The 13,425-nt window shown below is 39.1% G+C and overlaps 1 protein-coding gene across 2 annotated transcripts in view; it reads left to right on the forward strand.

Annotated features, from left to right (window-relative positions):
• LOC149150238 (pectin acetylesterase 12-like) overlaps window positions 1-13,425 on the forward strand; it is a 472,224-nt gene that overhangs the window by 219,049 nt on the left and 239,750 nt on the right. For both annotated transcript variants that reach the window (XM_089445272.1, XM_089445271.1), the window contains exon 5: window positions 9,904-9,990. In XM_089445272.1, the coding sequence (XP_089301398.1) occupies window positions 9,904-9,990 (87 nt within the window). The remainder of the gene's footprint in view (window positions 1-9,903; window positions 9,991-13,425) is intronic.

The following is a 13,425-nucleotide window of genomic DNA, read 5'->3' on the forward strand; positions in this document are numbered from 1 at the left end:
AATGGAACTGAATGAGCTATCTCACATGCAAATGGGACACTTACACCATGGAGGACTGAGGATTCTCAAAGAGATTGTTACAGGAGATCCAGTCCTCAGTACTGAACATGATGATGTATGCAGAGGATGCATACTAAGGAAATACGCTAAGGCAACTTTTCCCATAAGTGACAACAGAGAAAGAGGCATGTTGGGATTGATACACTCAGATATTTATGGCCCGATGTCCATGAAATCTCTTAGTGGTGACGAGTACTTTGTCACCTTTATTGATGATCACTCTAGAAAAAGTTGGATCTATTTCTTAAAGACCAAGGATGAGGTCTTTGATCGGTTTAGAGAGTTTAAGGCTCTCGTAGAAAACATGACAGGGTAAAAGATAAAGGTATTGCGTTCAGATAATGGTGGAGAATATACGGATAAAAACTTCACAGATTTATGCACAAATGAGGGCATCAAAAGAGAGTGGACAACTCCATACAATCCAAAGCAGAATGGAGTAGCAGAGCGGAAGAATAGAACAATCGTCGGGGCAGCAAAGGATATGTTATATGACCAAGGCTTGCTTAGATTCTTATGGGTAGAGGCATGCAACACAACGGTATATATCCAGAATAGAACTCCTCACAGAGCATTGGGGAAGAAAACGCCTGAAGGAGTCTTCACAGGGAAAAATCCGAAGGTGAGTCATCTCAGGATATTCAGAAGTGTGGCATATTGTCACATTCCAATCGAGAAGCGTAGTAAGCTGGATCAGACTACAGAAAAGGGGTACCTCGTAGGGTATAGAGAGACCTCAAAAGCATACAAAATCTACATTCCAAGCAGTAGGAAAATTGTAGTAAGACGAGATGCAAAGTTCATGGAAGATAGAGCTTTCAGGAAATCTCGAGAGATGCTAGCAGAAGATCAATTAGCAAATGTTCCATTAGTCCAACAGCAGTAGGGGCAGCAAGAAGGACAAGCAGGAGGATAGATATCAATATCGAGTACCGTAACCAGCACCAGTATTTCCTCAGGAGTAGGAGATCCAGGTAGTTCTCAGCAGATGGAACAACAAGAATAGGAGGAGGATTTGATTGAGCCTCCCACCACCAGTGGTAGAACCAGCAGGGAAGTACAACAGACGCTGAGGGATGCAGAGGAGTTTGTCGAAGCTCCTAGAACCGACAAGAGGCAACGTAGATAGCCTGATAGGTACCAAGCCTTGTTAGCACAGGTTGAAGAACCCTCCAGTTTTCAGGAAGTCGTACAACACCAAGTTTGGGTGGATTCCATGGTAGAAGAGTATAGTCCTATCATGACGAATGATGTCTGGGAAGTGGTACCTAGACCAGAGGATAGATCAGTTGTAGGATCAAGGTGGATCTATAAGATCAAGTACGCTGCAGATGGCAGTATAGAGAAGTATAAGGTTAGGTTTGCGGCAAAAGGGTACGCACAAAAGGAAGGAATAGACTATGAGGAGACCTTCGCCCCAATAGCTAGATATACCTCTATCAGATCCGTTATATCCCTAGCAACTCAAATGGGATGGGAGATTCACCAAATGGATGTCAAGACAACATTCTTGAATGGGGTGATAGAAGAAGAGGTGTATCTAGAACAGCCCGAAGGCTTCGAGACTCATGAAAAGAGAACTCGTGTATGCATGTTAAAGAAAGCCTTGTATGGGCTCAAGCAGGCACCAGAGCATGGTATGGTCGGATTAATAGCTACTTGCAGCAGTTGGATTCATCAAGAGTGATGTTGATCCCAATCTCTACTATCTAATGGTGGAAAATGAGCCACTTATTCTGGTATTATATGTAGATGACTTATTTCTAACAGGGTCATCTAGGCTCATAAAGGACCGCAAGAAGAATCTTGAATCATAATTCAACATGAAGGATATGGGGTTGATGCATTATTTTCTAGGGTTGGAAGTTTGGCAGAAGAATGGGGAGATCTTCCTTGGGCAAGGAAGATATGCTACAAAGATTCTAAAGAGATTCAGAATGTAGGATTGTCGTCCCATGGCTATGCCTATGATGACCAACTGGAAGAAAATAGATGCATCAGGAGACAAGGAAGTGGACCCTACCTTGTACAGACATCGCATTGGTTTGCTCATGTATCTGGTCAACACTAGGCCAGACATTTGTTTCGCTGTCAACACCCTTATTCAATTCATGGTGGAACTGAGAAGGGTAAATTGGGCAGCAGCTAGGCACATTCTTAGATATGTGCGTGGAACAGTCGGATATGGGTTGAAATACACCAGAGGAGATGACGTCAGATTCAACTAATTCGCAAATGCAGATTGAGCGAGTAGTTTAATAGACCAGAAAAGTACCTCCAGGGATTGCTTGAACGTTGGATCAGGAATGATCTCTTGGTGCAACAGGAAGTAGAAGACGGTAGCTCTGAGCTTAGCAGAAGCAGAATATATGGTGGTCAGCACAGCTAGTTGCGAAGCTATATGGATTAGAAAATTGCTTGTGAGTTTGTTCAGGAAGAGGATGGAAGTGACCAACATTTACTGCAATAATCAAAGTTGTATCACACCCTCTAAGAAGCCAGTATTTCATGATCGGTCGAAACATATTGATATCAGATGTCACTTCATCAAAGACTATGTTCAATGTGGGGTAGTACAAGTGCAGTATGTCCCCACAGGAGATTAGATAGCAGACGTACTCACAAAGGCTCTAGGAAGAGCTAAGTTCATCTAGTTCAAGGAGCAAATGGGTATGGTAGAGTACTCATTTCAATAGCAGAAACAAATGGTTTCTCAGTTGCAACAACAACAAATGAGAGGGAGTCGCAGATGCAGTAGTTGGCAGTGCTATGTCATCATGTTTATTTCTTCTAGGCCTTCATCAAGTACAGTGATATGGTAGACTTTCATTATGATCAAGATACATGATTGACACTTCATTTGTGTCTTGACAACTTAAACAAGAGTTGTAGTCATCCTCTTGCATCTTCAAGAATATTTGCCATCCCGGTCACTGCCATATCAACGATTGACATCAACTATTGACACCAATGACAAACTAGATTAACAATCTCCCCCTTTGTCATTGATGGCAATATTCTTGCCCTTTCAACATTCTCTCCCCCGTTAGCATCAATGGCAAACGGGGTGCCCGAGTACTCCCCCTGTCATGGTGCTCTTTCTTTCTGGCAATGTGGTCCATGATAGATGTGCTTACATTCCTTCATGCGATGAACCAACTCCCCTTGTCTACACAACCTCTTCTAGCTCAGGAAAGATTACCTGCTAAAAGTCCATCGGATGAATAAGGAGTATGTTCTTCAATGGAGTGTTCCTGAGAGATTATCTATCAAAGAATGAATGTCCAAGTGCCTCATCAAGGATTTCATAGGGCCCATTCATGGATAGCTTCTGCAAGAGTGCTTAATCACCATAAGCTCCCCCTAATTGTATGCATGGTCTTCTTTTTGGCAGTCTCCCCACCAAATACTTGGAATATCGAGGATGACATCATCAAGTCAACAACATGTGTTGTTGGCTCGTGAGTTCAAAAGACTTCCGAATTGTATTTGCTTCCTTCTCCATACTTGTGTAACCTTTTTCTCTGGTATGGTTCTAGCTTGTGTAGGTGCCCAAGTCAAGTTACAATCACGTGACATATGTCCAATGTTATGGCACTTGAAGCACTCTATGTTGTTCATGAATAAGAATTCAGGACTTCTTCTTGCAAGATTGCTTCTCGGAGATTGACGGGGACCATTATATTTATCATTGTGATATGCCCTACAATCTTTTGCCATGTGCCCAAAGTTTGTACAAGAATAACAATAACCAAGAAATATACTTTGGTACCTGGGAGAAGAAGGTTTCCTTGATGTACCTCTGAAGTCTTTTTGCCTTGGGATCCTTTGATGATAACCATTTCTTCTTGCATTCTTGACACCATCTGCATTTCTTCTTGGAGGAGGGTTTCTTCCATAGTTGTCTTGACTCTTCTCCTTGCCTTTGTTGGAAATGGGAGCATCAACTCCAAGCTTCCTCACATCCTTTCTGTTTGAAGCATTAGGGTTTGCATCATTCTTTCTTGAGGATTCACCTACATAGCCAAGACCTAATTTATCGAGGGGAGACCTTTGATGACTTAGGATGTCATCTAGGGTTTGAGAAATTTTCAAGTTCTTATTCAGCAAGTCAACTTCCTTTTTAAGAAAGACAATTTCTTCCTTCATTTTCTTGCATTCTTCATCCTTCTTTGATAGAATGATCTCCATTTCTTCCTTCATCTTGGTTGCTTCACACGATTGGGCCTTAAGAGAAGTGATTTCTGATTTTAACTTGGTGATGTCATCATCCTTTTCTTCTAGTTGGCATATCATGGTGTTTCTCTCCTTTTCTGCTTCATCAACTTGTCCTTCTATGAATGTCAAAGCTTCCATCACCTTCTCAGCTCCTTGTGCTTGTTTCCTTGCTTCTTCTAGTTGAGATCTAAGGGAGGAGACCTCTTCCTTGTATTGACCAATCTCTACTTCAAGTTTGTTCAAGCTCTTGTGCCTTTGTTCAAGGTGGCTTGACAAGGTATCTTCCTGTTTCTTTGCCTTATCCAATTGATTTGCCATGGATATGACTTCTTCATGATGCTTTCTATTGTTTTGATGAAATTCTTCCTTAATCTTGGTGAGCTCCTCATCTCATTCTTGTACTTGAAGCTTGACAAGGTCAACTTCCTTCCTTGTCTTGTCCTTGTCACCAACTTGTGCTTTCTTCTTACGTTCCTCAATTTCGTTTTTCAAATTGTTAATCTCTTCTATGGTAGCCATAAGTTTAGTGAGGAGATTTTCTTCAAAATCTTCTTCATTCTCTTCATCTTCTACATCTTCTTTAGCCTTGATGTTATCACTCTTATCTTCAACTTCCTTGATGGGCTCTAGATTTCCTTCTTGTTTTCCATCATTTTCTTGACTAGAGATCATTGTCAACGCTCCTTTTGAGTGAAGATCATGAATTTTATCCCATATGCCTTTTGCTGACAAACATTTTTCAAAATTGGCCTTCATAGAATCAGATAGCCCATTCAAGATTGCTTTCATTGCTCTTGTATTATGTTCCTTGGATTCTCCATCCATCATGCTATCAGCAATCACCTATTTCCAGACTTCAATGTTTTGAGTTTTTAAGAATTCCTCATTCTTGCTTCCCATATATCAAAGTTTCCATTGAACAATGGAGCCTTCACAAATTGATTGAATTCAATTTTGGCGGTTGAGGGAGACACATCTTTAGGAGGATTGGAGACTTTCTTCCTTGACTTCGCCATTTGTGTTCTAATGATCAACCTTCAAGATGTCAAGCTTTGAGTGAAGGTACTACCAATTGTTGGAAATACTGAGAGGGGGTGAATCAATATTTCTTTTCAATTGTTACTTTTACCAGTTAGATCACTTATATTTAGAACACAAAATGAACAATAGGAATAAATGCTTTTATTAATCTTTACAATGAATCAAGTACAATATTTGTGTAGGGTTCCAACCCTAGATGAAGACACGGATCTTCAATCTCCCAAGCTCCAACTTGTTGCCAAGCACTAACTTGGACTTTAGTGAGGCTCTGACCTCTAGGGCTTCAACCCTATCTTATCCAAGGCACCAACCTTTAGTTTAGGAGCACCAACTCCAAGGACACCAATCCTTTAGCTTCGCTTTGTGAAGATATGTTTGGTTGTACTTCACGTCTCCCAAAGTCTTATTCACCGAGCCCTATCAATCTTCAGCTATCCCCTCACTTAATTGTCACATCATATCATTAATGACAACCTTGTCAATTAGAAGGTATCGCCACTGCACTTCATCGTACCCAAGCAAATTCTTCAAGTCACCTCATGATGACTTCAACAATGTATCATGGTCTTGAAGGGTGTCTCAAAGATGAGCTTCTACACTGCTTCCCAATAAGATGTCTTCAAGTCTACAGGGGTCTGTCTAAAATTGCTCCAAGTGTGCTCCAACAGTGTTCAATAATTATTCTCAAAGGCTGCTCCGAAAATGGGCAACAAGTCTTCACAAGTCTACCAGTCTTTAAGTCTTAATAAAAAGTATTATGTTTGAACAAGTCTTCAATATGCTTCAAAAACAAGTTTTCAATGTTGTCTTCAAGAGTATCCCCAAGGAAGTTCCCAATCCACAAAAGACTGTCAAGAGATGTTTCCAAGACAAGGTCTTGTAAACCAAGGTCACTCGAGGCAGAGTCCTTTTATCTTTCCACACTTTCCACAATATGTGACTCCCCTCTTGAAAGGTGATTGTGCTACTAATCCGAGGTCTAGTTCATTGCCCACAGGTGGTTGTTCTTCCTAATCCGAGCTTTCCAATAAATCTGAACTCCAAGTTTCCAACAAGGTCTGCAATCTAAGCTTAAGACTGTCTGAGCTCTTGTAGGCTACTGATCACAGTGCTCCAATGGTTACTAAACACAGGTTTGAAGTATATATATAGGAGACTATCTTGGCTCCTCCACAAATATATCCAAGCTACAAATCTCTGTTATCTGAGCTAAGTTTGGGCCAACAACATTTCCACAACAACTGTCACAAATCCAAGCTCCTGTAGGTTATTACAGGTTTTGAGAAATCCAAACTAGGCCTTCTCCAAGGGGACTAATCATATGACCGAGCCCTATCCAACAATGATTAAGCCGAGCCTTACAAATTGGATTGTTCTCTGTCCCAAATCTGACCCTTCAAGGTAGACTGTTACAGGTCCGAGCCACAGGATTGTGTCTTGTTTACCACAGGCAGTTGTCTGAACCTTAATTGTGCCTCTGAGCTTCTTCAACTACAGGTCTGAGTTCTTTAGTTCAATTACTGACTTGGTCGGAGATGCCACAGGTGTATCTACCCAAGGTTTGAGCCTTCACACTGTTGCACATTAGAATAGGTCTCTGTGGTAAAGCCCGCACTTCAGTGAGCCCTTAGACACCCTAACGCAGTAAGGAATAAACATCTCTATCATCAATCCGCAATACATGTGGCTTCCCTTAAGTTTTGCCTCCTTCTCTCTGTGATCCGAGCTCCTTTGTGATCTTCACCGAAATTCTTATGCAAAAAACAGAGGTCTAACTTTTTATTAATATGCTTTTTCCATCCTTAAACGAACAGCCACGTCTAAAACGCAAGCCGACATGTGTTGGCATTTTCAGGTCGGGTCAGTGACCAGAATTACATTCTTAACTTAAAAAATCAATAACTTTTAAACCGCTTGGAGTTTCGGGCTGAGTAATAGCTTGTTGGAAAGAGAAAAATATGCTCTTCAGGATGGTGTAGGTCTCATGGTGAGATTCTGCCTCTAAGGAGGTGAAAAATAATTTTTAATGTGGCTGGTCGTTATTTAGTGCAGAAATGGAGGTAAGGCAGAATGCCTTTGAGTGTTGGGCTTCTTCATGGTTTGACTTCTTCATTGATTGTCTTCATAATCATGTACTTGCCTTCTTCTTCATAGAGTCACCATCATCATGTCCTTCATTTCCTTCTTCATCACCTTGTCTTCTTCAACATATGGTCACCATCATTATGTAGTCTTCGTTATTAGGATCACCGGAGGTAAGGACATCAAGCTTCACATCATTGGAGGTAGGACATGTCATCATGTGTATTTCTTCTAGGCCTTCATCAAGTACAGTGATATGGCAGTCTTTCATTATGATCAAGATACATGATTGACACTTCATTTGTGTCTTGACAACTTAAACAAGAGTTGTAGTCATCCTCTTGCATCTTCAAGAATATTTACCATCCCGGTCACTGCCATATCAACAATTGACATCAATGACAACCTAGATTAACATAGCCCACACAGAGACTGTGCAGAGATAGCGTAGGGCAACTCATCCAGAGCCCGGATCAATGTCAGATCTCCAGTGACGGTGTGAGATATTTTCTCACTACCTCTTTGCCATATTATTCTCTGTAACAGATAGCCAGTTTGGGCATCCAATGATTTGTACTCATATTACTACTGCATAATAATCAAAGTCTCAATTGTTGCATCGGTTTTCCCACATTGGGTTTTTTCGAGGACTTTTGTTAAAAAATAACGGTGTACTTGTGGGTGTGTTTATTTCTTTCTTGTGCAGTATTTTGTTTCCGCAATATTTTATGTTGTGAAGGCTGCAGTAGATTTTATTTCGATGTTTACTGTGTAACACTGTAAATAACTTGATTCAGAAATTAACAAGTAGGATAAATTTGATCAGCTGCTGAAGTAGGGAATCGGGTCACCGATTTTTCACACTAAATTCTTCGGCCAAAATACCCCTTTTCTCCTGCCCAACTTAGTGGTACGACTTTGACTCTTGCATCCTCCTTGGAAGTTCGAACTGTTTGGGAAATGGGCTGAAAGTTATCACGAACTCCAGCAAATTCTCCTACCACTGAATTCTAAAAATCCTCCTTAAGGTGGCACTTGAAGTCCACTGAAAGAGAGGCTGGAATTTCTCCTTGGAAATTCCTGTGCTCAAAGCACCAATTTACTTGGCTATCAACACAAGCAAAATATTAGTTAGATGAATGAACAAGGAACCCCAAAATTGAGTTTGCCTTTGATTTTTTTGGTTGTTCTCCTCTTCCCCATGCGGTGCCCACCAAATCGATCCCCCTTTGAGTGCTTTCTCTCAACTATTTGCAGGAGGATTTTTTCCATTTCTTAGCAATTTCTCTCTTGTTGGGCGCATAATTGGTTGACTAGGAATTTCACACTTTTTAGAGCATTCCGGGTCAGCTGTAATTAGCCTGAAATATTCTTGGGTTTTGTTGGATTGGGTGTGAGGAGCCTACTACTAATTTTTCAGAATTTTTGGAGCAGATTTGAGGGCCAAAATCCCAGAATACTTCCAACAACAGCAGCAATTTTTTTTGGGTAGAGCGGATTGCCAGATTGAGCTATTTTCAGTTGTGGATTGCACATTATTTCACTTGGGTGTTGCATGCTTGCAGTGGCAAGCCCAAGTTCCAGTTTTCTTCCACTGATGTACTCATATTTTCAGATTTAATACAATGACTTAGACTTTTGGCTCCATTTTATGTGTGCACTGATTTGTGGTTGTGTTGAAAATTTTTATTTCACTATAGCTAATGTCTGCATTTGATATTTACTGTTAATTCCTAATTAAGAACATTACACTATGGTTGCATCGAGAGTACTAAGGTGCTCTACAACCTAGTATGACATAGATGTTGTGAAGCACATAAGTCATCTAAAAAAATTAAACACACATAGATTCATTTTAAGCCTGTATCTATTAAACATTGAGAGGGTTCAGATTTCTTGAGGTATCAAATCTGTTGAGGAGTAAATTTTTTATCATTTAATTCCATTTATGCATTATTTCCTTCATATTAGATGATAAAAAATCTACATCTCATTAAATATAATCCCTTTTGGTGTTTGATAAACCTAGGTTTAAGATGGATTTGTGCACATATGTGACAACATCTATGTCATACTAGGTTGTAGAGCACCTTTCTACTCTCAGTGCAATTAAAATAATTTGCATCATGAAGAGGGAAAATAATGATATTTAAGAGGGTGAACATGGAATAAATGTTAACTTTCCATCTCCTTCAACAATTGCATTAACATATGCAAGGCCTTGGATTCTATCATAAATAAAATTTATTTATGAAGATGTTATATGCGGTTAAACGCTTTATAATGTTGATTGTCATTCTATATTCATTGTGTGTGCTAGGAGTTATAGAACTGTGAAATCTTTAAAAAATGACCCAAAAAAAATGTAAATTCTTTTACGATATTTATTAATGCTTTCTCTTTATTTAAATTTAATACCATTTTATTTCCAAATATTTGATATGTTCAAGGTAGAACAATTTCATGTGTTCGTGATAATTAATTTTCAGCTTATTGTATTAGGTATCAGATCTTTATTTTAGAGGGGAAAGAATTTGGCGTGCTATGATTGATGATCTTTTGGCAAAGGGAATGGACAAAGCAGAGAAGGTTCTTTCTCTCTCTTCATGGCTTCTCTTTCTCAAAGACAAACAAACATGCATATATACACAAACAGAAGCATATGCATCATTGCAGAAATGTAAACACACATATAGGAAATGTATTACATATGTTCAAAAAGTATATTTTCCTCTCTTTAGAATTGATTTTTAAGAATTTGCTTCTTGAACATTAATTTCCCAAACAGAACATCAATCTAGAGAACATTAACAAGGGTTTCATTTCTGTTTTATTCCAATATTTATCATATAGTGTGGCATAATACTATTAAACCTCAAAGCAACAATGGATGAGAGAAAAACCAAACATACAAAGGTTTGCAGGGATGATTGTGTTCATTCCTTTACAAATATCACTCACTCACACACACACATATATATATAATAGAAATTTTTTTATGATCTAATAATTTAATTTTGTTTAATATTATTAATCTAATCTAACTTCTGTGCATTGGATTATAACAAGTTTCCATGTTAAAAATTTTATTCTAATTAATTGCAAGTTATGCAAAGTGTTGCATGTCCCATTTCACATATCACATGATTACTTGAGCCATATTCACACTCCATTCCAACAAAGCATAAGAGAAATAGAACCCGAAAGCTGATTTCCTCAAGCATAACCCAACTCTTTTGGCAGTGCAAATTGTAAACCTTTTTAACTACATTGTTTCCTTCAGCTTTCCTCATTCCTATGTGAAAATTTCGTAAACGAGAATCCTATTGCAGCAATTGGTATTATTTCTCCTAATTGTTAATTAATTTAACCACTTTATCTGCTACGGTCAATATTTGTTAAAATTGGCAACTAGGGCCAAACTCCATGTGGATCATCTTATTCATGGCTGATAATATTTTTATTAGATCCTCTCGTCGAGAGGTGTAGGATTGATCTAAAGATCATCCGATTCCGATAAGTATTTATGGAGATATGAATTTATTTTGATTATGGAATAATTATCAAGCCGACCAGCAACTCATGTAGGCTCAGAAGCCCAACAGTCGCATCTATTCAATCATCAACATTTGTGTATAAATACAGGAGGTCTTTTCCTCATTTGGACTCACTCATCTCATCACATCTCTCTCTCTCTCCTGCGCAGAAAAGAGGCTCTTCTCCTACTATGCAGAAAGAGACTCTTCTCTCACACGTGTGGAAGGAAGACACAGAATTTAGGGCTGCAATTGCAGATCAGAAGTTTGACCAGCGTTGACCATCAGACTCTCTCTCAGAACAGTGTTGTAGGTGAATCTGGATCTCCTCTGAAGGCTGCATTTTTTGGTGAAGGAATCAAGCCGATCCAACGGTCAGTTTGCAAGATATTGTTTGCCCTAGTTTAGGGCTGATCTAGGATTTGCTGCTGCTGATGTAAATCAGATTTATGTACTATTTCTCTCTGCTGAATTATTGAAGATAAAGAAAGATTTGATCAAAGAGTTTCCCCATATTGGGGTTTGTCCCTAGCTAGCCGCCACATCTGTGTCTCTTGTCTTGGCTTGTTTTTTGTCAATCGTTTAATGTTCTATCTGCACTTTACTTTATGTACATGTGATTGCTAATCTGTGGATAATGATAAGAAAGATAAGTAAATTGCTCTAAGCATAGAACATACCATAAATTAACATGGGGTGAAGACAAAGCCCGAGCAAGAGCAAGAGCAATCACCGAAGAGAAGATTGGCAAGGCTATCCTAAAAGAACTATGGGGTCCTCAACACTCTTCCCTGTCGAAGACAAGCTCCGTGAGAAAGCTGACTATCACGGATGGAAGATGTCTCTCGATCTAACCTTAGAAGATCAAGGAGTGTTGGACCATGTGAGAGGCAATATTGTTGAGCCTCCATCAAATGCACCCACTGCTGCCAGGAACAAATGGAAAACCGGCGAAGTCAAAACAAAGAAGATCATCCAAGACTCTATCGACAAGCGCTTGGTGGCCTACATCTCCGACCTGAACACCTCCAAGGAAATCTATGATAGACTGGTGAGTTTATTTAAAGTTAATGATGCAAATCAAGTCTTGTTTCTTAGAAATAAGCTGAAGGAAATTAAGAAGGGCAAAGATGAGAGTATGCAAGCATACTTCTTAAGAATCACTGAGATCAGGAACGATATCCTATCTATTGGGGAGACTATTACTGATAGGGAAATGGCACTCACAACTCTTGGAGGATTACCATCCGAATGGTACGTGTTCAGGACTACTCTTCTCAACAATAATGTAATTCCTGGTTTCGAGGAATTAATGGCAAGATGCATTCAAGAAGAAACAAGGATAGAAGAGCAAGAAATGCCCATGCCTAAAGGTCCTCCTGCTGCCTTTTCTTCTCATGCTAAGTGTTGACCTCTACTGGTCAACTTCCCATGCAGTACACCACCCTTTTCTTGACAAAAAAGGGGCAGCACCTGATCAGCGTTTCCGTGCCATCCTGCAGTCATTAGCAACTTGATCGTTTTGATTGTAAACCCAGTCTGCATGTATGAATTGTAAATAATCTTAGCAGACATGAGTCGTGTATGTGTATTGCCTAGGTGGACCTAACTTTAAAAAATGAAATAAATAAAAAATAATAATAAATTTAAAAATTTAATAAAAAATAATAAAAAAATTTAAAATTTTAAAATTTTAAAAATGAAATAAATAAAAAATAATAAAAAATTTAAAAATTTAAAAAATAATAATATTTTAAGTGAATAAATCGACGGATGAGATCAAGAGATGTCTTGATCCTCATCAACGGTCGAGATCATTTCTACATGGATCATTCGAACTAGCCGTTGGGATCATTTCCTTTATATAGGGTCTTAGCTGGTCATTTCAGATTCATTCGATCTGTGAGTCAGATACTGAAGAAGCTCTCTTGTAAATCTGTTTCTGGTTAATAAAGAAGACTTTGGGGTCCATATCTTGCTGGTGTTACTCTCTTAAAATGCTGTGAGATTGTTTCATTTTCTGCATATGTTATTTTCAGCCGTTAATGATAGCTTTTTGTAGAGTATTGTGAGCACAGGTATCTTGTTCACTTGCTGGGGTTTGGGTGCTGTTAGGGTTTCTGAAGTAATGGCAGGTATCTCCATTACTGTTTGAGATCTAGCAGCATTTTTTGCCCTCTTTGTTGACGGTTGTTTTGAGCTGTGCAGAAAACATTTTCTGAAGGAAATTTGTGGGCGTTCGGGGAAGTTCTCGGCTGAACCAGCCAACTCCCGCAAGCATTTTTTTTTGCTGAGCCCAGTTGGACTTGATCCTGGGTCTATCATTCGGTTTATTTTTCTAAGTTTGCATGAGAGATTTTCTGAAGTTCTTCACAGTGACGATCTGAAATTTCTGTTCTTTAAAATGTTTTCCGTGCTTATTGTTGAATCTGGCTGTTAAGGGGCCAAATCTGTAAATTAATTAGCTGATCTAGGGTTTTAATTTTTG

Source organism: Pinus tabuliformis, chromosome 9 (assembly GCF_031772625.1).
Source record: "Pinus tabuliformis cultivar Carrire ecotype Pingquan chromosome 9, CPIR1, whole genome shotgun sequence".
Lineage (NCBI taxonomy): Eukaryota > Viridiplantae > Streptophyta > Pinopsida > Pinales > Pinaceae > Pinus > Pinus tabuliformis.